This window comes from Aspergillus thermomutatus, assembly GCF_002237265.1.
Source record: "Aspergillus thermomutatus strain HMR AF 39 chromosome Unknown NODE_85, whole genome shotgun sequence".
Lineage (NCBI taxonomy): Eukaryota > Fungi > Ascomycota > Eurotiomycetes > Eurotiales > Aspergillaceae > Aspergillus > Aspergillus thermomutatus.
This window is the reverse complement of record NW_020798134.1, coordinates 58,988-81,842: the sequence shown is the minus strand read 5'-3', so window position 1 is coordinate 81,842 and position 22,855 is coordinate 58,988. Positions and strand designations below refer to the sequence as shown.

At 50.2% G+C, this 22,855-nt stretch overlaps 11 protein-coding genes across 11 annotated transcripts; 7 read left to right on the top strand and 4 right to left on the bottom strand.

The window, feature by feature from the left end:
* Window positions 1-817: 817 nt before the first annotated feature.
* CDV56_107463 (aromatic alcohol reductase) lies at window positions 818-1,747 on the bottom strand (the record flags this gene model as incomplete). The annotated part of the gene is made up of 1 exon (XM_026761082.1): window positions 818-1,747. The coding sequence occupies one exon, from the start codon at window positions 1,745-1,747 to the stop codon at window positions 818-820; it is 930 nt and encodes a 309-aa protein (XP_026614774.1).
* Window positions 1,748-2,297: 550 nt separating this feature from the next.
* CDV56_107382 (uncharacterized protein) lies at window positions 2,298-3,628 on the top strand (the record flags this gene model as incomplete). Its single annotated transcript, XM_026761001.1, has 4 exons — window positions 2,298-2,434; window positions 2,490-2,581; window positions 2,659-3,338; window positions 3,455-3,628. 4 exons carry the CDS (start codon window positions 2,298-2,300, stop codon window positions 3,626-3,628), a joined length of 1,083 nt encoding a protein of 360 aa, XP_026614773.1.
* A 393-nt stretch (window positions 3,629-4,021) lies between these two features.
* Window positions 4,022-5,364, top strand: CDV56_107290 (putative aminotransferase; the record flags this gene model as incomplete). The annotated part of the gene is made up of 3 exons (XM_026760909.1): window positions 4,022-4,054; window positions 4,111-4,586; window positions 4,647-5,364. The coding sequence occupies 3 exons, from the start codon at window positions 4,022-4,024 to the stop codon at window positions 5,362-5,364; spliced, it is 1,227 nt and encodes a 408-aa protein (XP_026614772.1).
* Window positions 5,365-5,933: 569 nt separating this feature from the next.
* On the bottom strand, window positions 5,934-7,778 carry CDV56_107184 (putative serine palmitoyltransferase 1; the record flags this gene model as incomplete). The annotated part of the gene is made up of 1 exon (XM_026760803.1): window positions 5,934-7,778. The coding sequence occupies one exon, from the start codon at window positions 7,776-7,778 to the stop codon at window positions 5,934-5,936; it is 1,845 nt and encodes a 614-aa protein (XP_026614771.1).
* A 1,040-nt stretch (window positions 7,779-8,818) lies between these two features.
* cpdS (putative serine carboxypeptidase (CpdS)) lies at window positions 8,819-10,584 on the top strand (the record flags this gene model as incomplete). The annotated part of the gene is made up of 5 exons (XM_026760669.1): window positions 8,819-8,993; window positions 9,040-9,185; window positions 9,237-9,657; window positions 9,712-10,437; window positions 10,487-10,584. 5 exons carry the CDS (start codon window positions 8,819-8,821, stop codon window positions 10,582-10,584), a joined length of 1,566 nt encoding a protein of 521 aa, XP_026614770.1.
* Window positions 10,585-10,904: 320 nt separating this feature from the next.
* Window positions 10,905-12,335, top strand: CDV56_106968 (uncharacterized protein; the record flags this gene model as incomplete). Its single annotated transcript, XM_026760587.1, has 1 exon — window positions 10,905-12,335. One exon carries the CDS (start codon window positions 10,905-10,907, stop codon window positions 12,333-12,335), a length of 1,431 nt encoding a protein of 476 aa, XP_026614769.1.
* A 103-nt stretch (window positions 12,336-12,438) lies between these two features.
* On the bottom strand, window positions 12,439-14,770 carry CDV56_106833 (uncharacterized protein; the record flags this gene model as incomplete). The annotated part of the gene is made up of 5 exons (XM_026760452.1): window positions 12,439-12,636; window positions 12,692-13,524; window positions 13,591-14,224; window positions 14,272-14,530; window positions 14,616-14,770. 5 exons carry the CDS (start codon window positions 14,768-14,770, stop codon window positions 12,439-12,441), a joined length of 2,079 nt encoding a protein of 692 aa, XP_026614768.1.
* A 443-nt stretch (window positions 14,771-15,213) lies between these two features.
* On the top strand, window positions 15,214-18,478 carry CDV56_106631 (ATP-binding protein; the record flags this gene model as incomplete). The annotated part of the gene is made up of 2 exons (XM_026760250.1): window positions 15,214-17,326; window positions 17,379-18,478. The coding sequence occupies 2 exons, from the start codon at window positions 15,214-15,216 to the stop codon at window positions 18,476-18,478; spliced, it is 3,213 nt and encodes a 1,070-aa protein (XP_026614767.1).
* A 439-nt stretch (window positions 18,479-18,917) lies between these two features.
* CDV56_106533 (DUF453 domain protein) lies at window positions 18,918-20,072 on the top strand (the record flags this gene model as incomplete). Its single annotated transcript, XM_026760152.1, has 1 exon — window positions 18,918-20,072. One exon carries the CDS (start codon window positions 18,918-18,920, stop codon window positions 20,070-20,072), a length of 1,155 nt encoding a protein of 384 aa, XP_026614766.1.
* Window positions 20,073-20,416: 344 nt separating this feature from the next.
* CDV56_106462 (uncharacterized protein) lies at window positions 20,417-21,142 on the top strand (the record flags this gene model as incomplete). Its single annotated transcript, XM_026760081.1, has 1 exon — window positions 20,417-21,142. One exon carries the CDS (start codon window positions 20,417-20,419, stop codon window positions 21,140-21,142), a length of 726 nt encoding a protein of 241 aa, XP_026614765.1.
* Window positions 21,143-21,250: 108 nt separating this feature from the next.
* On the bottom strand, window positions 21,251-22,674 carry CDV56_106373 (aminotransferase-like domain-containing protein; the record flags this gene model as incomplete). Its single annotated transcript, XM_026759992.1, has 3 exons — window positions 21,251-21,713; window positions 21,772-22,163; window positions 22,216-22,674. 3 exons carry the CDS (start codon window positions 22,672-22,674, stop codon window positions 21,251-21,253), a joined length of 1,314 nt encoding a protein of 437 aa, XP_026614764.1.
* Window positions 22,675-22,855: the final 181 nt, after the last annotated feature.

Below are 22,855 nucleotides of genomic sequence, written 5' to 3'. Positions count from 1 at the left end.
TTACACTGTACTCTAACCTTGGCTCTATATATTGTCCTTATATTATATACCTCTGCCTTCTTGTCCTAAATTTCCCAATACTTTTCATTTTATAGAGTTTATTCATAATAATCCATTCATCCTTCACTCTGACAGTAGATAGGACAACAATGAACTGTCTCCCGACATACATTTCCATCGCCATAGTGGCCATACCAGCTAAGCTTTATGGAGCCAATAGTTACTTATGTAAATTTTATAGAGTTTACTATAAGTAGTCTAGTAGTTTAAATTCTATATACTGTATTTCGCTATTGAATCTTAGGAAAATAGTAAAACGTAGGAAAAGAAGATTAAGATAGAGCTTAAAATTATGCACTAATAGTGTTAAGCATACTATAATAATTTATGGTTTAGTGATCATTAAAGATGCTGCATTTCCCTAATAGAATCTGCCATTCTGCAGTGGTGACTGCAGAGGGTTGCTTGGTAGGCCGACTTCTTTGTACCCCTTTAACCCTACTCATGCCTTGAATCCGCATCACAATGGTTCGGCTGCATATGATGTGATCTATGCATTCCTTTGGGAGCAGGGTCTCTAGGTGTCGATCCCCCCGTGCGCGCGAAGATGTTGTTGACAGAAGAATAGAGAAACTAGTGCAACAATTTGTATAACTACTTAGCTCTTTAGGTTGTCAACCTACTGCCAGCCCATCTCCATAGCTACTGTACTCTGTTGCATGGGATGTGACTACTACTACAAGTAGCACTCTGACTTATGGTACCTGTAAAATAAAAGATAATCTAATGACTTATAAATCCAATCAAACCACAAATACTACACTGCCAGATGAAGTTGTGCCCATTCCTCCGCAGTCAAAGCATGGATCCCAACCTGACTGTTCCACGTCTCCGACAAATCCCAAGCAACACCACGCCCTTCACCAAAAACAACCTGATATTTGAACAAGGTGTTATCTGGGTGCCGCAGAAGATCTGCTCGAGCAGCCTTTATGGTTCTTATATGCCTGGTAAATTTGCGGCCGGTGATCCTCTCGACTAACTGTGCCAGCTGCGCATAAGTCAAGGTATCTCCTGCAATATAGATTGGCTTGTTACAGAAGACTGAGTCAGATCTCAAGCCAAGCACAGCCTCAGCAGTAATTCTGCCAATATCCTCCGGTGCTGTTACAGATACCTTGGTATCTAAACTTCCAAGGGCAAGTATAGTATCGTCCTTGAAGTTGACTACACCAAACGAAGGCTCAAACAAGAAACTTGTGAACATGCCGGTAGATATGATCACCCACTGAGTCTGGCTCTGGGAGCGCAGGAGATCCCTCACATCAAGCTGCTCATCGAATAGGTCTTGTGCGGATCCCCGTCCGATAGTATCATAATCAACTCCAAATTGCCAGGGCACATATCGAGGAACTTGCGCCGCCAAAACAGCACGGGCAAGTTTGAGCTGAATGCCAGAGCCAGCTGCAAAGCCGGTACAGCCGATGATTGTGTTGTATTCACCAAAGATGTCTGAGAGGTGCTTTTCGGAATCTTTGACAATGTCACCAGGAATAAGTTGCACATTCAAGTCGCGCAGTACCTCGAGCTCCTTGACTTTTCCGGGGTGGGTGGACGCGATGCTCGAGGGCCGCAGTAAAACGGCAATAGTTCCGCCATTTCGATGAGGATGCTGAGCTAGAGCGAGTAGGACCTGGTTGCCCAGCTCGCCTGCGCCAATAACGAGGATTTTCGCACTGCCAGACATACTGTATGAATAAGATAAGATTCTGTATTTTTCTTGTACTAAGCCATGCCCTCACATGGGGAGAAGCTGTGGCGATATTTATAACTATATATCACCCATGTCAGCCTCGGACTTAAGTGACTGCGTCCATATGATTGTGCATCCATGTGGACTTTTTAGGGCCATTTTTTGACGTTTTCACAGCTCGCCAAGGCGCAAAATGCATGGATCAGTACATGAGCTACTTGGATTGGCAAAACTTCTAGTCAGTTAACAAACCTCAGTAATTTAGATTGGTAAGCAAGATCCTCATTCGGCGACTTTGGCTAAAAGTTTCTCCATCTCCCCGTTAAGTGATCCCCTCAAGAGTTCTCAGGCTAGCAGGCTCGCGCATTCCTGGGGCGCTGTAGCTTCACAACTGAAACAGCCCACTCCTGGAGCCAACAGAACCGCTGAAAAAAAAGGGCGAAGTGAGTGCGCCTCCTTTTCCTTGGAATTTTCTTCACTCATGCAGAACAGATTTTTCCCCAGGAGACAGAAGCATAGCAAAATAAACAAACCATAAAAAATAATGACAGACATGGCAAGACTGGTCCGACACTGGCCAGGTGGCATTGCATTCCCCGCTGTATCAGACCCCATCACAAGGGCGATCTGTCCCTTAATCAGATCAAGGAAGAGGTCAAGGCGTGGCTCCTCTTTGTTCAAGTAAGATATTGCATCTATACACAGGGGCAGTTGAGGGACTAACAGGCAAGGTTAGGAGAGCTGGGTGTCGCGTGGGCGCGCCGCCGTCGCCGTCCTCAATAACGATGATGAATATGAATTGCGCCAACGGCGAACCCTCATCGAGCAGTGGCTTCGGCCACACAGGATTTTCGTGATGTAATCTCTCCCCAACTGGCATTGACAGGTTGAGACGTGAGTTCCAGCTAACCTGCCCGGTGTAGTCATTCATGACCGAGCTCCGATCGGGCTCCCCGGCACAGAAGGGGAACGATCATACAGTGAGCCTGAGGAAGGACTGCGATACCCGGCCGAGGCTTTGGAGCGCATACTCGACACCCACCAGCCCTGTGACGCGAACGGCGTCATGTCACTGGTGCCAGTGGATGTAAAGAACCCTATCAACTGGGCACGGTGGGTGAAATTCATCATTCTTTTATATCGATATGATATGGAGGTTGGTCACTGTCTGGAGAGTACTTACATGCCTTCAGAAGCTGTTGTCAACCCAGTCACTACCAGCACCGGCACATTGTCCATTGAGGATTTTCCTGCCTGGCTTAATCTTGAAGTTGCCCTTTTTGGGTCAGTCTATCTTACGCGCACCGGGACAGTAATCTACCTTGGGAATCCAGGCCCATATGCGCTTGTTGACGAAGATGGGCTACAAACAGGTCGCCTTGCACTGACTGTGTTCACAAATACTGGTGCAATTGAGGACTCTGTGCTTATTCGTCCTTTCAATATGCAGGAGCCGCATATGCGGTACTCTACACTTGGGAAAGGTTTAGACGATGTCAAGCACAGCAAGGGTGGGTACAGACATCAGAACCCACCGTATGCTTCCCTCTGTGCTTTTTCTCTGCTTTTCCTCCCCCGCGTAAGGGTATGCTAACAGAAACTTTCAAGACTGGATATGGACCTACCGATTCTTGACATTCTCTGTAATGCCCAAGCGGCGAACCAACTTGTCAGTGATTGGTTTTATGCGACCGTGATCAGTGGAAGGAGGATGTTGAACTCTATGCACCAGGCTACTTGGCCCTCGAAGCCGTTGGGAAGGGCGGCGAGTATAATCTTAATGATCTAGTTTCTCCAGATGTTATTGGATGTTACAATAAACCACGCGTGTGGGAGAAATTGCGGTCCGGGGCTGATCCAAGGTTTATGTTTTGAGTCGAACCTGAAAAGTCCGATTCAACGAGGACAGCATGAGTGGACGATCAGAATGTAACTTATTGCAATACTACGCGCAAAAGGATCGTTGGCCGTAGTTCTGCTATTACTGGGGTGCTTTTTAGCTGAGTTCAATCAGCCATTAGCGACAACATCGATGGGGTAAATCAGCTGGCGAACACTTCCTATGCGTCTCATCCTTGAGTCTCGGATTGCCAGTGCCACAGAAGGGCGCCGACACACGCCCTTTCGGAGACAAGAGTGAGTCACAGTATATCCAGTGTAACGGACAAATCAATGCACAAATATAGAATATATAATCAGCTCTACACCTCTGCTTTCGAGATAATGCTGTCAGTGAAACATTAATAATCAAACATCATAAAGCTCGCAATGGTGAAACTTGACACATTTGAGATTGACCATGTAAGAAAGGCAAAATGTCTCGAAGCGATGCAAATCAACTGATTAAAGAACCACAGTGGATTCTGACTCGCAGTCCTGGAGCCAAGCACAACCTCGCCCATTCATATTCCCTTCCTATCACTATTCAGGAACTCAGCGCGCTAGGGAATGACCAAGTTGAAGATGTCGATAACCCCTTGGCCAGAACTCTGTCACTGCCAATGAACTATGGTCCATCTTTCACGGGCTTCGAAAAGCTGCGCATGAATATAGCTGCCTTGTATGCCAATGAATCCGGTGCTGTCATATCTCCCAACAATATCATCACTACTCCTGGTGCATCGCTGGCGAACTTCATTGTGTTCCTCGCCCTGGTCGGATCCGGAGATCATGTCATTGTCCAATATCCAACTTACCCTCAGCTACACTCCCTTCCATCCTGTCTCGGTGCTGAAGTGAGTCTCTGGCAAGCAAGCGAGAATAATCATTGGGAGATGGACTTGGAGGAACTAGAGCGTCTCATCCAGCCTAATACTAAGATGATCGTCTTGAAGTAAGCTGTTTCCTCTCTTTTTCAGCCCGAGTCTATTCATTTGACGCTCTTCACCTCCAGCAACCCTCAGAATCCCACAGGCGCCATCATCGCCAGGTCAGCTCTCAGAAGAATTGTCGACCTAGCCCGGCGTCACTCCATCATACTTTTCAGCGATGAGATCTATCGCGCGCTGTTCCATTCCATTTCAACGGCGGACTCTGAATATCCCCCCTCCCTGCTCTCATTTGGGTATGAGAAAACAGTGGTAACGTGCTCGCTCTCAAAGACCTTTTCGCTCGCCGGGATTCGCGTGGGCTGGATAGCGTCTCACAGTTCTTCCATTCTCGATCTCTGTCTCAACGCGCGCTCCTATACGGTTATCACTGTTAGCCAGATCGACGAGTGGATTGCTGCGATGGCCCTCGAGCCTGTCCGTCTGCAGGAATTGATGAAACGTAATCTCGCACTCGCAAAGCACAATCTGGAGGTTGTGCAAGCATTTATTGACCAGCATTCTTCGGTCTGCGAGTGGGTTCGTCCAGTCGCTGGACCAGTCGGGTTTGTCAAATTTAGCCGAAATGGCCTACCTATCGATGATGTTGAACTCTGTATCCTGCTTCTCGAAAAGAAGGGTGTGTTGCTCGTGCCGGGGCAGAAATGCTTTGGAGAGATGTTCAAGGGCTATGTTCGACTGGGCTTTGGGCAAAGCACTCCGGCTTTGGAAGCAGCTTTGGAGGCGCTGGCAGCTTTCATTAGCGAGAGTTATGAGGAGGTACCCGTGGCTGAGTGGAAATGATCAGATTTTCGTGTAGTTTTGCGTCTCGTACAAAATATTTGTGCTCTCTGAGGGAGACCACTCATCTATCCCCTGCTTGCCCACCGTCAGTTTATAACAAGCATTCAAAGCAGAAACTCGGTTGCTGAGCTTTATCTCGCTATTAGAAATATATTGTTCTCAGTATTTAATACTATTATCGACGCCTCAGGACTTACGAAAACATCAAGCTCATGGTCAGGTTGAAATCTCCTGGCGCCGGGAAATCAACACATCCAAGAAAGATTATACGAACCATACCAAAACCCTGGCAGGGAGTTTGGAAAGACTCAACGGTACCTAGGTTTCGTGGAATCAATAGCCATGACTCTGGACAGCCCAGTCTTTTGGCCTTATAATCCTAGTGCTGATGGCTGGTGTGCATATGGATGAAACGGGTGTGAGATGTAACATTGTCCAAGTGTTCAAGGTCGAGATCAAGTATTGTTTGTCATGTCCTCATTAATGTAGTGTTAAATATCATAAGTCTATTATTACACATTATCTATCGTAACGAGTTGTCTCCTTGCTTGGTCTCTTCAGCACCATGGTCAATAGAGAGGATTGTGTACATCCCGAGAGCCTCGCTCAATGACCTCTTCTACGCTCCAGCGTGGGGGACTGATTAGTTTCCGGGCATTCCTGACGCTCATTCCTGGAGGCAGCGGTTCTTTCAATCCTCCCGCCACGCCTGTGGAATATTTTAAGCCCAAAACATCACCGATCTCGTCACATACTCGGAGTATGTGGTCAAGATCATCCTTGGTGTGAGCTGCAGAGACACATAGTCGGGCCCGAGAGAGCTCCAGCGGGGTCGCTGGATAGGTCACGACGACGACAGAAATCTTCCGTCGCAGCATCTCGTGGGAGAATGCTGGCATCTTGGCTGGGTTGTACAGCATGAGCGGCACAATTGGCGAATCATCATGTCCGTAGACTATAAAGCCGAGGCGTTTTAGGCCCAATCGCAAATATCGCGAATTGAACCCAAGCCGTTGTACTCGTTCGAGACCCTGACCCGGGTGAAGAGGATCCTCATCGGCGATCAGGCGCAAGGAGGAGGAGATCTGTGCTAAGACGGCGGGAGCAGGGGCCTCGCCGAAGATTTGCCCAGCATTTTTGGCACGGAGTTTTCTGATGATGGTCTTGTCTGCCGCAATGTATCCACCATTGGCACCAAAGGACTTGGTAAAGGTACCCATAAGGATATCGACCTCGGCAGGATCGACCTTGAAGAAATCGCAGACTCCCCGCCCACGAGGTCCGACCGCGCCGATGGAGTGGGCTTCATCAACGAAGAGGTAGAATTTATATCGCTTTTTAAGCTCTAAAATGCGAGGTAAATTGCACATAGTGCCTTCCATCGAATATAGACCTTCGACCGAGACCAGAATCTTCTTCCAGGGCCGGTGGGTGCGGGGTTGGCCCTGGGAGATTGCCTCTCGAAGTCGTCTCTCGAGATCAGCCATGTTGTTATGTGCAAAGACCTGGATCGCAGCTCCCGAGAGACGTGCCCCGAAGCGAATGGACGCATGGTTGAGCTCATCTGAGAGGATCAAGCATCCCTTATCCATGAGGGCAGGGAAAATCGTGGCATTGGTAACAAAGCCCATGGAGAACACAATAGCATCCTCCTTGCCTACGAACCGCGCAACCTGTTGTTCAACCTCAGCATGAAGCTGTGGAGTGCCGGGTTCTGCAACTGAGCCGGCCATGGTGATCCCATTTTGACGAATGGTTTCTTCGGCGAGGTCCGAACAGGGACCCTCGGACTGCGCAAATCCGAGATAGTTGTATGAGCTCAGGTTCAACGTGTCTGTGGTCGTCCCTCTTAGCCGGAAATGAAGGTTATCATCCGATTGCTGATCCAACAAAGTGATATATCTCCCTGGAACCCCGGTGGTCGGTCGCTCGAAACAGTCATTGATCCGCCGCTTCATGCGTCGCGTATAGAAGCTCTCGAAATCACTGTACAACGAGGCATAGCCATTCTGCGGGCGGAGGTGCTTGTAAGTGTGAGATCGAAAGTACTTGTCGCAAAAGTCATGGAAGTGGCCGAGGAAGATCAAAACGAGGAAGCTGATGTAGGTTGTGAGAGCAGTAAAGTATGGCGGCTCGTCGAGGATCGGGTCGGGGATTTCGCCGCCGCTGTGTTTGCTCACGTACAGATGCGACGGATCCCCAAGGGAACCAAACTCGGCGTGCTGCTTTGCCAATCTCTGCGCTTCGGCTTCACTGCAAACCTCACCAGAGACTGCTTGGAGGGAGGTAAGGGCGACGGATTGAGATTCAGATGCGCTCCGTCCGGTCTCGCCTGGTGTTGCTGGTGTTGTCGATGAAGTCTGGGAGCCAGTCACGCTGGTACGAGGTTTTTCTTTGCGTTTCCATCGTGGCATGATGGGAAACCGAGATTGTGGAGGAGAGATCCAGTCGTGATAAGGCAGAGGGATGGACGTTCTTGGAGGTTGAGTTTGGAAAGTGAGAATGGTTGCCTAAAGCTGACGATGGAGTAGAAACCTGAGGCAGCAAACTCCACAACATATGATGCTCGGCATTTGCGGAGTCTGGATGACCGACTTCCGACTTCCGACAGTTCCGACGCCTCTACCTTGCATCTTATTGGTTGAGATGAGCTGCACTGCCATCACAATCACATGACCTACATGTGTTCACCTTTTGTTGATCAGCTAGGACGGTAGGTTCAGTCAGTCTACTTCGTATGAATGTGGATTTCCATGATCAGTATGCAAATAAGATGACATGTTGCAGGTGGTCTCTGACAGCTTCGAGTTCTCACTCCGTGCAAAGCTGTCTAGACTGTAGCCTAGAAATATCCGATCGACAATGGTTGTACTTCTTCAACGTTTTACCCACTTCATAAGGTCAATAATCCATAGGGTCACTTCAAGCTCATAGGCAATGAGATCAGCTATCATCTAAAGTATGTTAAATAACCACCAATTCAGTTTACTGATGAGCATGCAATGAAAACTTCAGTAACCAAGTGACAGAGGAATATATCTCATAACCCCCATCCAAGGCAGCAGTAGGCATTCTATTGGTTCAAATATAATGCAACAGTAGACCCCACTCTCTAGGTCCTTCAAGAAGTCGGACATCCGCCGGAGCGCCGCATGCTCTGTTGGTTAGCGGAAACATATGGGTCCATTTGGAGCTTCAGATGTAACGTTGACAAGTTTGCCTTATGATAGATACATCCTCAGCTCACCTAGTTACACAGTGATACAATGCAGATCGTTATCTATCAAAGCAAGCTTCCCAAGCGAGGCGAAGCTTTGCTCCACATTTCTTGGAGATGTGCTTCCCCATAGGATGAGATTATTGCTCAGAGTGAGCGGGATACAAGTATTCCTCCCAATTAAAAAGCATGGGTTCCCCAATAGTAACTGCTGCTTGATGGTTTAATCCTGTCAAAATGCGTTTCGCAGTCAGTGCCATCACCCTGCTCGTGGCGAGCACCACCCTGGCCCTGGAAAATCCTCATCGCAAAGCAGCCAGACCAATCAAGGTAGACCATGGGCATCTGAAGACCCGGGCTGCCACTCTCGCAGATAAAGGAGGCTATCCGTATCTGAATCAGAAGACAAAGCGTGAGTTTAATCTACCCACAAGCCTTCCTCATCTGATGATTGTCAGGATTTCTGGTAAATGGCACGGGCATCCCCGAGGTAGACTTCGACGTGGGTGAATCTTATGCTGGCACTCTTCCCAACACGCCAGCTGGAAATTCCAGCCTATTCTTCTGGTTCTTCCCGTCTAAGAACCCCAAAGCACATGACGAGGTAGATGGAAACCCAGCATCAAAACTGGTAGACCTGGCTGACAGTCGGCAGATCACGATCTGGCTGAACGGAGGCCCTGGATGTAGTTCTCTTGACGGATTGCTGCAGGAACATGGGCCTTTTCTCTGGCAGTCTGGCACCTACAAGCCCATCCGCAATCCATACTCCTGGACCAACCTGACCAACATGGTCTATGTGGATCAACCGGCCGGAACTGGCTTTTCCCCCGGTCCGTCGACCGTAAACAATGAGGAGGATGTTGCAAGGCAGTTTAAGAGCTGGTTCAAGCACTTCGTTGATACCTTTAACCTGCATGGCCGCAAGGTGTACATTACTGGGGAAAGTTATGCTGGACAGTATATTCCCTACATTGCCTCGGCCATGCTGGACGAGAAAGACAAAAAGTACTTCAATGTGAAGGGCATCCAGATCAACGATCCGTCCATCAACGAAGATTCTGTCATGATATACGGTATGCACATCTTCTGCTATATCTCATGATTTTCAAGGCTAATACATCGATTAGCCCCCGCTGTGAGCCACCTGAACCAGTACCTGAACATCTTCTCCCTCAATGATACCTTCGTCAAAGATATCAATGAACGTGCTGAGAAATGTGGATACAACAAGTTTCTGGAGGAGGCGCTCACCTTCCCACCTCCAAAGGAATTCCCTGTTGCCCCAGACCCGTCCCAGAACAACTGTGCCCTCTGGGATGAAATCGTTGAGGCGGCCTACTATGTCAACCCCTGCTTCAACTTCTACCATCTCACCGACTTCTGTCCGTATCTGTGGGACGAGATGGGCTTCCCCTCCCTGGCCGGAGGCCCCAACAATTATTTCAATCGCTCGGACGTTCAAAAGGCCCTTCACGTCCCTCCGACGGACTACTCCGTCTGTGGGGAAAGCACCATCTTTGCTAAAGGCGATCAATCTGTCCCCAGCGCCCTTGGTCCTCTCCCTAGTGTGATCGAGCGTACTAACAATGTCCTTATCGGACATGGATGGCTCGATTATCTGCTATTCGTGAACGGATCTCTTGCCACGATTCAGAATATGACATGGAACGGGGCACAAGGCTTTCAGCAGCCCCCTGTAGAACCCCTCTACGTGCCCTATCATTATGGCCTTGCAGAGCTCTGGACATCTAATGCGCCGAATCCGTACGTTTTGGATGCTGGGGCTGGATATTTGGGTACGGCGCACACCGAGCGCGGCCTGACATTCTCAACAGTCTATTTAGCCGGCCACGGTAAGAGAATCCTCTATATCTACATGTTTCATGCTGACCAGCGCAATAGAAATCCCGCAGTATACGCCTGGAGCAGCTTACCGTCAATTGGAATTTCTGCTCGGTCGCATTGACAGCCTGTCGTCGCCTGGAAACTATACTGCTTAAGGGCCCAGGCTTCACTCAAAGCGGAGGATCAACAGGGCAGCAGATGTTCCATCTCTGCCATGTGGACTGGACTTCTTTTTGAAATTATCGCGATCCATGGAACGTCGATGAAGTATAGAAAATTTAATGTTGACCATCATGGGGAAGTGTCTGATGTCATTATTGAGCCGAGATTATCCCCACACTCGCAAAAGTCTCCAAATATTCAAAAATCAAAATGACTGCCAACCTTCTCCGAGTGTATAATTGAAAGACCGAAAGTAGGATGATTCCTCGAGAATACATCAATAAATTGCGGCTGCTCGCACCGCGTGTTCAGTATGAGTACGCAAGACCCTTTATTTATCGCCCAAGAAGCCGTCTGTTTCTATCCTATCAGCACCATCTATGATTCCTGTCCGCGTTATCTCTTCTACGCTCTTCTTCTGGCCAGCTGCGTGACACGATGGACAGGATGGTTGGCCGACGTCCTCCTAGGCGCTGCAGCTACATACGCAGGAGTCGCAGCCATCCAGGCGTTCATTCTCGTTTCGAGCCCCTCGTCGGCCGTGGACCCAGGGTCGGTTACAATCCCATATCTTCCTCAGAATACCAGCCTTTGGAGTAGTTTTCCTCAGCTCATCACGGAGAGAGACTCTGTGATGGTCCAGCCAGCCGCTCTGGAGTTGGACGCCGATGCAGTCACTGCTATTGTAATCACAGGCTATCTCGTGTTTCTGCCCTTGCAATGCTGGTCCCGCGTTCTCTCACAGGAGCGCATCCGAGTTATCCTCTTCTACCTCTGGAATATCTTGATGTTCGCAGGTTCCATTTGCGGGTTGATCTACTCAAGTACGGAAAAAAACACGGCGACCCAATACATGTTCTGCTATCCTGACCTGCCTCCGTTCGACGAAACATCCAGTGATGGGTGGCAAAGCTCGTGGCGAACATCCACTTGGAACAATAGTGTCTGGAGCATATTCTCCAATAGCACCCTCTGGGGCCAGCTGGGTGACATCTGCTTCAACCCTTGCTTCAACACCAGTCAGGTTCTTCGCCAGCAGACTTCATTGGACGTGTGGGTTGCGACCAGCAGCTCGGAACTGGACCATCCACACTCGTTCTGGAACAAGTTTGTCTATTCTCGGCGTTACATTTACAGTCTCCTTGGCGTCACTGTCATCTTGAACATCATCCTGCTTGTGTCAAGATTCTTTCCCTACAGCTCTCGAATCCCGTCCGTGCAGATGGTAGTTGTTTGGAAAGAACGCAAGGCCATATGGAACGGCTTTCGGGAAGGCTTTTCCCTAATCAAGGCACTTGCAAATACACAGCCATGTCCTGCTGCGGGCCAAAACGACTATCCATCACACAAGGGCTCTACTTGCCGCCGGGTTCGATCCGTCCTAAGCAGGCACTTTGCCACAGAATGCCTCCGTCTATTGGCAGACTCACTCCTTCTCATTGGCCTGTTACTCAGCATCATTATCAGTCCGTTGACACTGATCGCGTTTGTCGCCTGGATTGAATGGTACATTCACAATGATGGACCGTCCCAAGAAAATCCTCAGCAGGTTGGACAATGGTCGTACTTGGTTTCAATTGGGCTGTTACTCATCTCGGCGTTGATCCTGAGATGGAAGTATCACGTTGCTTCAACTCAAGAATTGGACGATGAAATATGCACGCTCAGAGCGCGCTTGACGGATGTGGAGAGAAGAAGGCTGTTGCATGCAGAAGCTGACAGACATGCTGAGCCCACTGGATAGAAACAAGGAGGCAGTCGATAGTCATACATTATTGGCCGCTGAGCGCCCTTCACTTCATCTTTGAAATTGGAGACTATATAGGACGATATGCCTGATGACGCGGTTACTGCAGGTGCGTACGGTTATTAGTTTGGCTAACATCGATATATGCCCCCCTAGAGTTCAAGGCTTGTTCCAGTGTCCCTTCTGGCACTTTAGGATTATCGTGCCAGGTGTCACCAACTGGCGTCGATTTCGGCTCCATATCTTCCCCGAATTCTGGACCTGGAGGTTGGAGACTGTCGCGAAATTCTCCTTCCAACTACTCGATCCGATATTGGCATTCCCGATGTAAGAGTGTCTGGGATTAAATTGACGAGGCGGGTCGGGTCATCTTGGAAAAGGGGCAATTGCTTCATCGTTCTCTTGCTGTGCGTTGGATTTGTGAGTAGAGTCTTCACTGCAGGGCTCAATGATGTGTCGTCAACAATGCCGTGGAAGCAGTCCAGTACGACTTTCAAATCCGCCAACGTCTTGGGGTTATCAAAGAGAGAGATAGTATCGATGATGCAGTAGACGGTAGTCTCCTTGGGAAACTGTGCTATAAGATAGTACAGCAAGTCGCATAGACACAATAAGTCGTGCCTTTCGAGGCCTTCGACAAAGTCCCAGTCGTCGATAAAGTCGAGGCCACAGCGGTTCATCTCCAACAGCCTCACCAGCAGCTGCATTGTGAGAAAGCGAACCAGGCCCTTCGGACCGTACCATGCGTCCTTAGGTAAGAAGTGCTGGCCACAGAAAGAGAAAACGACGACGTCCTTCGGATGTGCAGTCATCATACTGGTGACCAAGGTGGCACAGAATACGGACATAGGGGTTGTCTTGGGCATGCCGGGGTCGTCAATATTTGCATCGACGAGAATAAGATCCGATGCTGGGCGATTGAGCCATCCCAGAACTCGATTGTTTCTCAACACTGACTCTTGCACCTGCCCCTGAGTCTCTGGGTCCAGCTTGCCCTTGTACAAAAGGCATTTTTGCAGGTCATCGTTTGGTCGTTGGAGCATTTGTCTCAGGCCTGCCAGCTCACAGTTGCCCGAAAGCGGTAGCCCCGTGACGATGTAGAGGAGCTGATCACCCTTGATGAGCTCTCTGGACTTGCGGGTGTAACGAATTTCTCGCCGCAGCCTTTCAATCTCGGTACGCTGTCCTATTGTTCCTCACGGTCAGTGTCATCCAATTGATGGCCTCAAACAAGGGAAAAGATCCATCCTACTCTTAGACTCCAGTAAAATCTGGAGGACTTCATTTCTGGTTATGACCTGGCCTGTCTCTTGCTCCCTTATCATCAGGCTATTCTCTCTATTGTTCTCCCTTTCGACAATTTTCTGTGTATTTGCCCTAATTTGATCAAGCATGCTGTGGAAAGCCTCATAGCCCTTTTTGTAGTCCTTATCCCGCTCATCCTGCTTCTCACTGAACACTCTCACGCTCTCGTTTGTCTCCAGAATATTACGATGCATGCGGGGCAGTCTCATTGCCATTGACTGAGTCATAAGCCCTGTACCTTCAATCACATTGTCTCGTACCAGATCGACCACGCGTTCGAATTCCTTTCGAGCTTTTTCCAGCTTGCCCAAAATCGCGTCAGGATCTGGTGGTGGTGTCCGATGCCTGAATTTGGGGGCAGTGGCCAGTCTTTGTCGCCAGGGCGTCTTTTGTTTAGACGTCAGTAAGATCATATCCTCGATGCACTCCACGATCGACTGGTTCAAATGGTCCGCACAAACACAGATCTCCTCGTTGCTCCGGAAGCTCCTCTTTGCCGGATCGGCCCGAACAAGTGCTTCTCGGATAGCCTCGAAGGTCTTTTCGATCTTTTGCCGTCTCTCTGCTGATTTCTCGGCCAGCTACGGGATTTAGCATGTGGACGTTTGGCCAGGACTGCAAGGCATACCTTGAAGATCACTGCCAGACCAGTCTTGACGACGGCCAGCCCATACTCATTGGGAATGAGGGCAACCCATGCATCCAGAGTATCTTTGCTGTCACCTACATGGTACCATAGCGAATGCCAGAACGCCTTTTGCCGGTCCGTGTATTGAGCCTCGGTGTTCGCGAGCTTCTCAGCTAGCTCCTCCAGTTTCTTTGCGTCTTCCTGGAACTCCAAGCCCAAATTCGTTGGCAGGTAGCGTTTCAGAAGTTCTTCGAGCGACCTGTGCGATTTCTATTAGACATTTATTCCGACCTACAAGACATTGATGATACGAATTCTCCTTATTCTCACAGTCAAACACTCACTTGTGAAAGTTCGGTGGCACGAATTGGCGCTCATCATCGTCATATCTTGAGGATCCCGCCATTGCAATGTGGATATCAGGGCCCTCAGCACTGATAAAAGCGGCAGCCTGTGCGGTTAGCCTGCTCGCGCCAGGATCTCCTGTCCTCAACGCCATGATTGAAGATCCCAAGCCGGGCTGACTTTACGGATGACAGTCAAATAGAGCCTGTGAAGTGCGGGGCCATAATCATATACGCAACTTGCTGCTTATCGGAATCGAGTCCTCGGCGGACTTGACGGCTTCAAGAGAGACGTGGAATGGCCTTATTGGCGCGCCGTCATTTGCACAGCTGCAGGATGCATTTCAGCTCGTGTCCCGCTATGACTTGGGAACAATTCTCGCCAATGATAGCCTCAAAATAATCTGTCAGCCTCGCCTAAAATGTAAATGCCTGCGCATATTCTCACTATTAAGAATCAGCCCCTTCTTAGCGCGCCATCTAGTCCCACCACAGTCAGCCATGTTAGCTGGGCTCAGATTCTCTTTTATATTCACGCAAGTCTCTGATCATCCTCACGCTTTTCCTGCCGTGAGATCTTGTTCTAGAATCGGAAAAGATGGCCACAGCCCAGGCACCAGGCAGGGCACTTTCCCCAGAACCCCAGAGAATGTTACGCAGGCGCCCGACGCAAAAGCTCCTGGCTGATAACTTGAGTTTTGAAGAAGAAGAGCAGATAAATAAGGAAAGACAGGCGAAATGGGAGAAACAACGCCAGCAGATGCCGTGGAAGGTAGAAGTGCAAACCCTGGACTACCATCACTTCAAAAACCGGTATTCCCTCGAAGATGGTCTGGCTATCATTGAGGTCCTCCAAGGCCACTACAGCATCTACAACGAGGTCTGGCATGAGAACAATCGTCGTCGACTAGGCTTTATATACCCAGAGACACCGGTTGAGTTGGAGAATGAGGGCACTTGGATCCAGCGGGTTCGAATACAATCTCCCGAGCTTATCCTCCTGCTCTCCCGACTCACCGGCCATCGAGACCTGTGGGCCAAGCGAGGCCCTCGCGTCTTCTTCCGGCCGTTCAGCGCGTTCTACTACTATTTGCCAAAGATGAAAGAGTGTCTGGCGATTCTGGAGTCACGCTGGTGCGACAAGGTCGATGAATCACATCAAGACCCGATCGACTCGACCCGATGGACCCCCAAATTCACCCCCTCAAGCCATAAAGATATTTCCGAACCGGAAGATGAGAGCTTTCGACCCAGGACGCCGGCCGAGTCAGTCATCGGCCCCATTGCAGATTCTGTGACCGCGCTGCGCCACGTTCGCCTGTTTGTCGAGTTCGTAGAAACCGAGATCGTCCCCTTGTGGAAGCGAGCTGCCGGCACGACGCATCGCAAGGTCCCCTTTGCGGACCTGTGGATGTCATATCAGCCCGGCGAACTGCTCTATGTGGCATCACCCTCGGAAACAACCCAGGGTCAAATCTGGCCGGAACCCCTTTTCATGTCTCAGAATATCTGGCGACTGCACACGATCAGCCGCGACCAGTTCCAGGAAGTGTACAATTGCGACATGGCTCCGGGCTCCGTCCAGGAACTGGATCTCTGGAGCTATTATATCGATTTTAATGGGGTGTCGTATGAGCCGTACACTCGAAGGTTCAGTGTCAAGGCGTATGATGGGCTGAAGGACATCACCACGCTGCAGATCTACCCCTTGCGCTTTCACAAGGACGCGGAGAAGCTGCTAGAGAGCCGCCGGGAGCTGGGACAGATGTTCCAAAAGACGCTAATGGAGAAGCATCTCTACTACGAGGGGTGGACTCTAATGCACGAGCCCACAGAAAACCCTCAATCGCAGGATCGAGGGAATTCCGAACATATCGAGGGTCAAGTGATGGTTGACTTTGTCGAGGGACACAAGTCGGACAGCGAGCTCGCCTCGAAATCTGACCAGACCCTTACTGGATGGGGAGCGAATGACTGGCCAGAGGGGGAAGACACCATCACCATCAATCATTGGCATCAGTGGACCGGCGAAGACGAGGAAGAGTCAGAAGACGAAGCCGGAGGCAGAGGCCATGGTAAGACATATGATCCTGGTTTTGAGCTGGTGAAGGAGGAGCACGACAGCTTGCAGCTTACCGAAGAGTTTGCTGGGATCCTCAGCGACCGCGACATCGAAACCAACACCTTCCTCCGGGCATACATCGGTGGCAACGCGACGCACATCGCCCCTGATGACCTTGTCCTACTGCCGCGTCGCGTTGTTGCCTACGCCTTTCGGGACCGGCGATTCGTGCGTCTGGACGTGAAATATTTGCAGCCAATCCCTCCATCCGAGAATGTCTTCAAGAATCTGCGAATAAATGAGGAGCATAAGCGGATGGTCCGCGCTTTGGTCAAGACGCACTTTCAGAAGGAGAGGCTCAACCTGGACCTGATTCGGGGTAAAGGCTCGGGGTTGGTGATTCTTCTGCATGGCGCGCCAGGAGTGGGCAAGACCGCCACGGCAGAGGCTGTCGCCCAGGCGAACAAGAAGCCTCTCTTTTCCATTACTTGCGGGGATCTTGGCTTCCAGGCTCAGGACGTGGAGACAAGTCTCAAGGAAATCTTCCGACTAGCTCATCGGTGGGACTGCGTGCTCTTGCTTGACGAAGCCGACATCTTTTTGACTCGTCGAAATTTGAGTGACCTTGTCCGCAATGCTCTCGTATCAGGTATGTGGTCTCTGAGAGCATGTCTGTCTCACATTCCTGAAGATTTCGATAGTTTTCCTTCGGATGCTGGAGTACTACAGCGGGATTCTGTTCCTCACCACGAACCGGGTAGGGATCATCGACGAGGCCTTCAAGTCGAGGATCCACGTCAGCTTGTACTATCGGCCGCTTGACAGAGAACAGACACTCGCCATTTTCAAAAACAATATCCGCAAGCTGCGCAAGGTGGAAGCGGAGAAAGAGCGACGACACGCCTCGGATCCCGACGGCCCTCAACGACCAATTCTGGACATCGACGAGAAGAGTATTCTGCACTATGCTGGGTGGCACTATGACAACCATGTGCAGCACCGATGGAACGGTCGACAGATTCGCAACGCGTTCCAGATCGCCTATTCGTTCGCGCATTTCGATATTCAAAACGGGCCAGAGACGTGGCAGAAGGAAGCGGAAGAGGGAGACGATCCGGTTGATACCGATAGTGACGAGGGCAAACAGGTTGATTTCGCTGTGACCAATCCAGTCCTGGATTACCGGCATTTCCTTCTCGTCGCAGACACCATCCGACGATTCGACAACTACCTTTGGGAGACCACGGGCGAGACGGAGGAGGAGCAAGCGCTGAACTGGAGCCTGCGGGCCGATGATTACAATCCGGACGAGTGGGATGATGGCCCGGTCTATCAGCCTATGGGTCGTCAGACTCAACGCCGCGGATACGGCTCTTCATCCCGGGGGTCGATGAGGGGCAGGGGCCGTCCTCGGGGAGGGTCATTTAGAGGCAGCATGCCACAGGCTGGACGTGGTGTCCAAAGAGAGCGATCTCCTGTCCCGGAGTATCAGCCGCCGTTCAAGGCTCCGCTGTCTCACCAGCAAGCAGCTCGAGCTCAACCCATGATAGGAGCAGAATCATCATCCTACGATCGACTGTTCGGTCCGGGTGCACGCTCCGATAGACCTCGGGCGCCTCCTCAGCGGCGGTCAGAGCAGCACTCCTCGGTGCGGAACGTCCATTCTAGCAATGAGGCTCATTATGCTTATACGGAGGACTACGGTGATGAATTCGAGGAATTTGAAGAAGAAGGGTACGATGAGTATGACCAACACACAGGTCCAGCAAGGGAAGCGCGTGTGGGAGCTATCCGGGGATAGAGTGCCATGGAGAAAGTAATTAGAAGAGCGAAACCTATATATGATCCACCCATGATGTAGCAAGGCAGACCACATCAACCGACATACCTTTTATCTTTCTTAAAGATTTTGTTCTCCTCGGTGTCTATTTCATCGGCAGATATACGAAACGGGAAAGTGCCGAGATCGGAGAATCCCCGCAGCATCGACTTCTTTTCCATCGCATCGGCGCTTCTCCTGCAACTTCCATCGTGTCCTTGCTAGAGCCCTTCGAATTGAACAAATCATCAGGATACTGCTCGACTACTCGTATTGGATTGTCCATCCAATAGATCTTTCATGTCTTTAGACGAGGACTGAAGAGACCTGCATGTGATTTATGATGCTGTCTAGACGCCTCGGACGGCTCGTTCATTCTTCCAGACAAACCAACCAGAATGTAAAAATACATCGACCGTTCATGTCTAGCAGGTCTCTCTTATCCAGAAAGCAAAACAGCATTCCAGCAGCGTATTACCGCGGGGGGACGTCGCGCGCCATCTTCTTCCGAAAAGAGGATCTACCGTCCGAACAACAGCAGTGGGATGGTATCTTCCGCGGTACCATCGGCAGTCCCGATCCATATGGACGCCAGTTAGATGGAATGGGGGGCGGCATCTCTAGTCTGTCCAAGGTGTGCGTGGTCAGCAAATCCGATCGGCCGGATGCCGACGTTGATTATACCTTTGTTTCGCTAGGGGTGAAGAACATGGATGTCGATTATTCCAGCAACTGTGGGAATATGATCAGTGCGGTTGGGCCATACGCAGTTGATACTGAACTCTTTCCCGTGGCTGGCGAGGCCAATGACACTGTCTCTGTCCGTATATTCAATACCAACACCGGCAAAGTCATCAGGTCTACGTTCCCTGTAGTCGACGGGGAGGCTGCGGCTGCGGGTGAATTTGCTATCGACGGCGTGGCCGGAACAGGGGCTCGAATTCGACTCGATTTCATTGATCCTGCAGGCTCAAGGACGGGAAAATTGCTGCCAACTGGGAAGGTTGTCGATTGCTTTGACGACATTCCCGCATCATGTATCGATGTGGGCAATCCATGCGTTTTTGTGTGTGCTTCTGACCTGGGAGTTCCAGGGAATCTGGCACCAGATGAGATCGACTCACATCCTACCTTACTCCCCCAGTTAGATTCTATCCGTCGACAAGCTGGCGTGAAGATGGGACTGGCTGAAACACTGAAGGAGGTACCGGGGAGTGTTCCCAAGATCTGCCTTGTTTCGTCGCCGTCAGATTCTTATACTTCCGGCATGATGCAGACGTCAAAGGATGTCGATCTGGTGGTTCGCGCTCTTTCCGTCGGCCAGCCGCATAAAGCCGTTCCCATCACCGTCGCTTTGGCTCTAGCGGCGGCTGCCAGAGTGTCCGGCACTGTTGTGGCCGACGTGGTAAGCAAAAAACCCGTCGATCCTGCGGGCGTTACTTTAGGCCATGCCAGTGGCAGTCTGCTGGTCAGCGCCGAATTCGATGCCGAAGGTCATTTACGCTGTGCGACAGTCTATCGAACAGCGCGTCGGATTATGGAGGGGCGTGTCTTCTGGAAAGATACTTCCGCTTGAACACCTGGAATGATATAAATTGTTCTAAATATGGAGTTGCCAGGCTGAGTTTGGCAACTTCCACATTGTCACGAGATTTGTATATGCCGTTTAAAGCCAAACATACGACTAGTGAGATTCTGTTCCACATATATCCATTGCTTAATATCATAAATGGAGCTTCCTTACTTCATTTTACATCCTCCATCCGAAGGCAGATTCGTCAAAGGCAGTGCTGGCTGCGCCTCCCTAAGCCACCAGAAGCATTAGGCAAGGTAGGTCACAAAGCCTGTGTTATATAAGGATCAATGGGTGATACTACGCACTTTCAAAGTTCAAGTACCAATACTATCTTTCAGTTCACTATGACAGCCACCCAGCACGCCCTCCTTCTTCCTGAAATTCGCTGTTCTATCATCGCGTGGGTATGGGAAGGGCTAGACGACCTCGGCAACATCAGCGACGAGAAGCGGGAGAGAGAGATACATACAAGACAATATACCCTTCTGTGCTGTGGTCTAGTCAACAGAACCTGGTATCACGACGCGATGCCCTTGCTCTGGAAAGACCTCCATCCGTCCTTCTACTGGCATAATCTCCCAAAACATTTCCGGTCCATTACACCGGATCGTCGCCAGTTTTACGCCAACTTCGTAGAAAAGGCACTGCTTGATGCTGTCAAGGATGAAAATGACGAGAATGATGAAATCTTACAAGGGCTGGCGTTTCCTAAACTACGATCGCTCCATCTATTCGTGGACTACCACGACGGATACATTCCCCGGATTCAAGCTCATCGTATCGAAGAGCTTGACGTGGTTCCCCGACATCATGCATACCCAATAAGGATGGTGGACGCAGAAGTCATGAGTGCGATATTGGAGCAAATCCCGGTAAGTTTCAGGACCCCCGCTAGGCTGCCTCGCATTCACCAGCTCATTGAAGACAAGGTTGTATTCCCCGATGTCAGGAACTTGGTATTCGTGGACTGTGCACCGGTTTACAGAGGAGCTCCGCAGCGGTTGGCTGCTCGGCTTCCACGACTCGAGAAATATGATCATCGTTACTTAGGGGAGGTGAGGGAGCGATGACTGCATCCGTACCCTTTATGCGCATGGCTTCTGAGGAATGGAACGGGGATCGAATGGACCACAATGTACTTACAGATCGGCCATCTATAGACGGGATTAGACCTTCTTTTAGCTCTTTTCTTCATTGAGCATCCTGACCAGCACCTTCTCCAACCGACTGACTCCTTCGGTCAATTCTCTTTCGTTCTCCCACACGAAGCAAAGTCTCAAACATTGATCCTGATACGTTGAGAATTGATCCCCAGGGACGACAAACAGGTCGCCATTTCCGACCATCAGATTCTCCTCCCGCAGTGCTCTTTCAGTGACATTGCGAGCAGTGAGTGGCTGGGGTAATTTGATCCACACGCAAAAGCCTCCAGCACGCAATGAATCACTTGTATCCGCATGTATCTCAACTCCCAGGGGACACAGTCTCTCCTTGACCGCCGATGTCAAAGAGGAGTGTCGGCGAGAGTATGTCGGGATTAACACCTCTCTTATATGCTTCGTGACGGATCCCTCTTGTAGCATTTCATCAATGAAGGTCGACATGAGTTGAGATGGAGAGCCCCCTGACACTGTAGAGCCTCTGTATGATACCAGTTTAGCCAAGACAACAGTCATAGTTGGTAGGCAGAATGTCTTACACTTGTGACAGGCCATACACTAATTGAGGCTCTCCCTCGGCCCATCCAACGCGACACCCAGGGGCAACAATTTTGCTAAAAGTCCCATTGCTGACGACGTTACCAAAGCTATCTCGTGGTCCACCATCAAGCGTCCGATCCAGATCGACGACGCGAGGTAGGATGGATCCCCATGAATTTCCATTATCTGAACAATGAGCGGCGGGCCAGTGCAGAAAGTCGTAGACGTCGTCACAAATTACTAGAGCATTGAATTTGCGAGCTAAGCGGACAAGAGCCTCTCGCCTTCGAAGAGACATGGTGATGCCTGTGGGATTGGAGAAGTTAGGCACGCAGTAAATGACGTGTTTAAATATCTTCCGGTAGCTTTCGGGACGCTTGTATCCTTCTGCCTATGTGATTTTTAGCTTTAGTATTTTCTTGAAAATGGTTTCTTCAGCTCACCCTCTCTGCAACCGCCCCGTCTTTAGCGAGAGCGCGTTCAAGAAACTCCATGTCCATCCCCTCCTCATCCTCAGGAACAGCCCTTAACCTGCGGTAGAACCCTGCATCCTCAAAGATTCTGAATCCAAGATGATAGGACGCCTGTGGCATCCATATGTACCTTGTTTGTGATGGATCAGTGAAGACTTGCAGGATATTCGCCAAGTTCTGGCTCGCTCCTCCGGTTACGCAGATCCGATCCGCTTCAATCGGCTGAGAGGGTTTGTAGTATCCCGTAAGCCACTCGGCAAGATGAGTCCTGAATGGAAAATGACCTTCATCCGGCCCATAGTCCAAGCCGGTTACTGTGACTTCCGGCTTCGACAATGCCGATACCGCAGCATCACTTAGGCGCTGGGTGGGAAGAAGAGCCGTGGCGGGCGACCCTTTTAGCAAATTAATACAATGTGTCGAAGACATTGAAAGCACAATGAGAAAGACAGAAGCTTGTTGAGCACGGAGATCCACGAGGGCTCTGACGGCGTTTTATATACTGATGACGGTGTTGAGATTGGCTGGGAAAGCAGAATTTCCATTTTGGGTAATCGAGGCGATTCAACCAATCACAGCACGCCAAGCAATGGACCTCATGGGACCCATT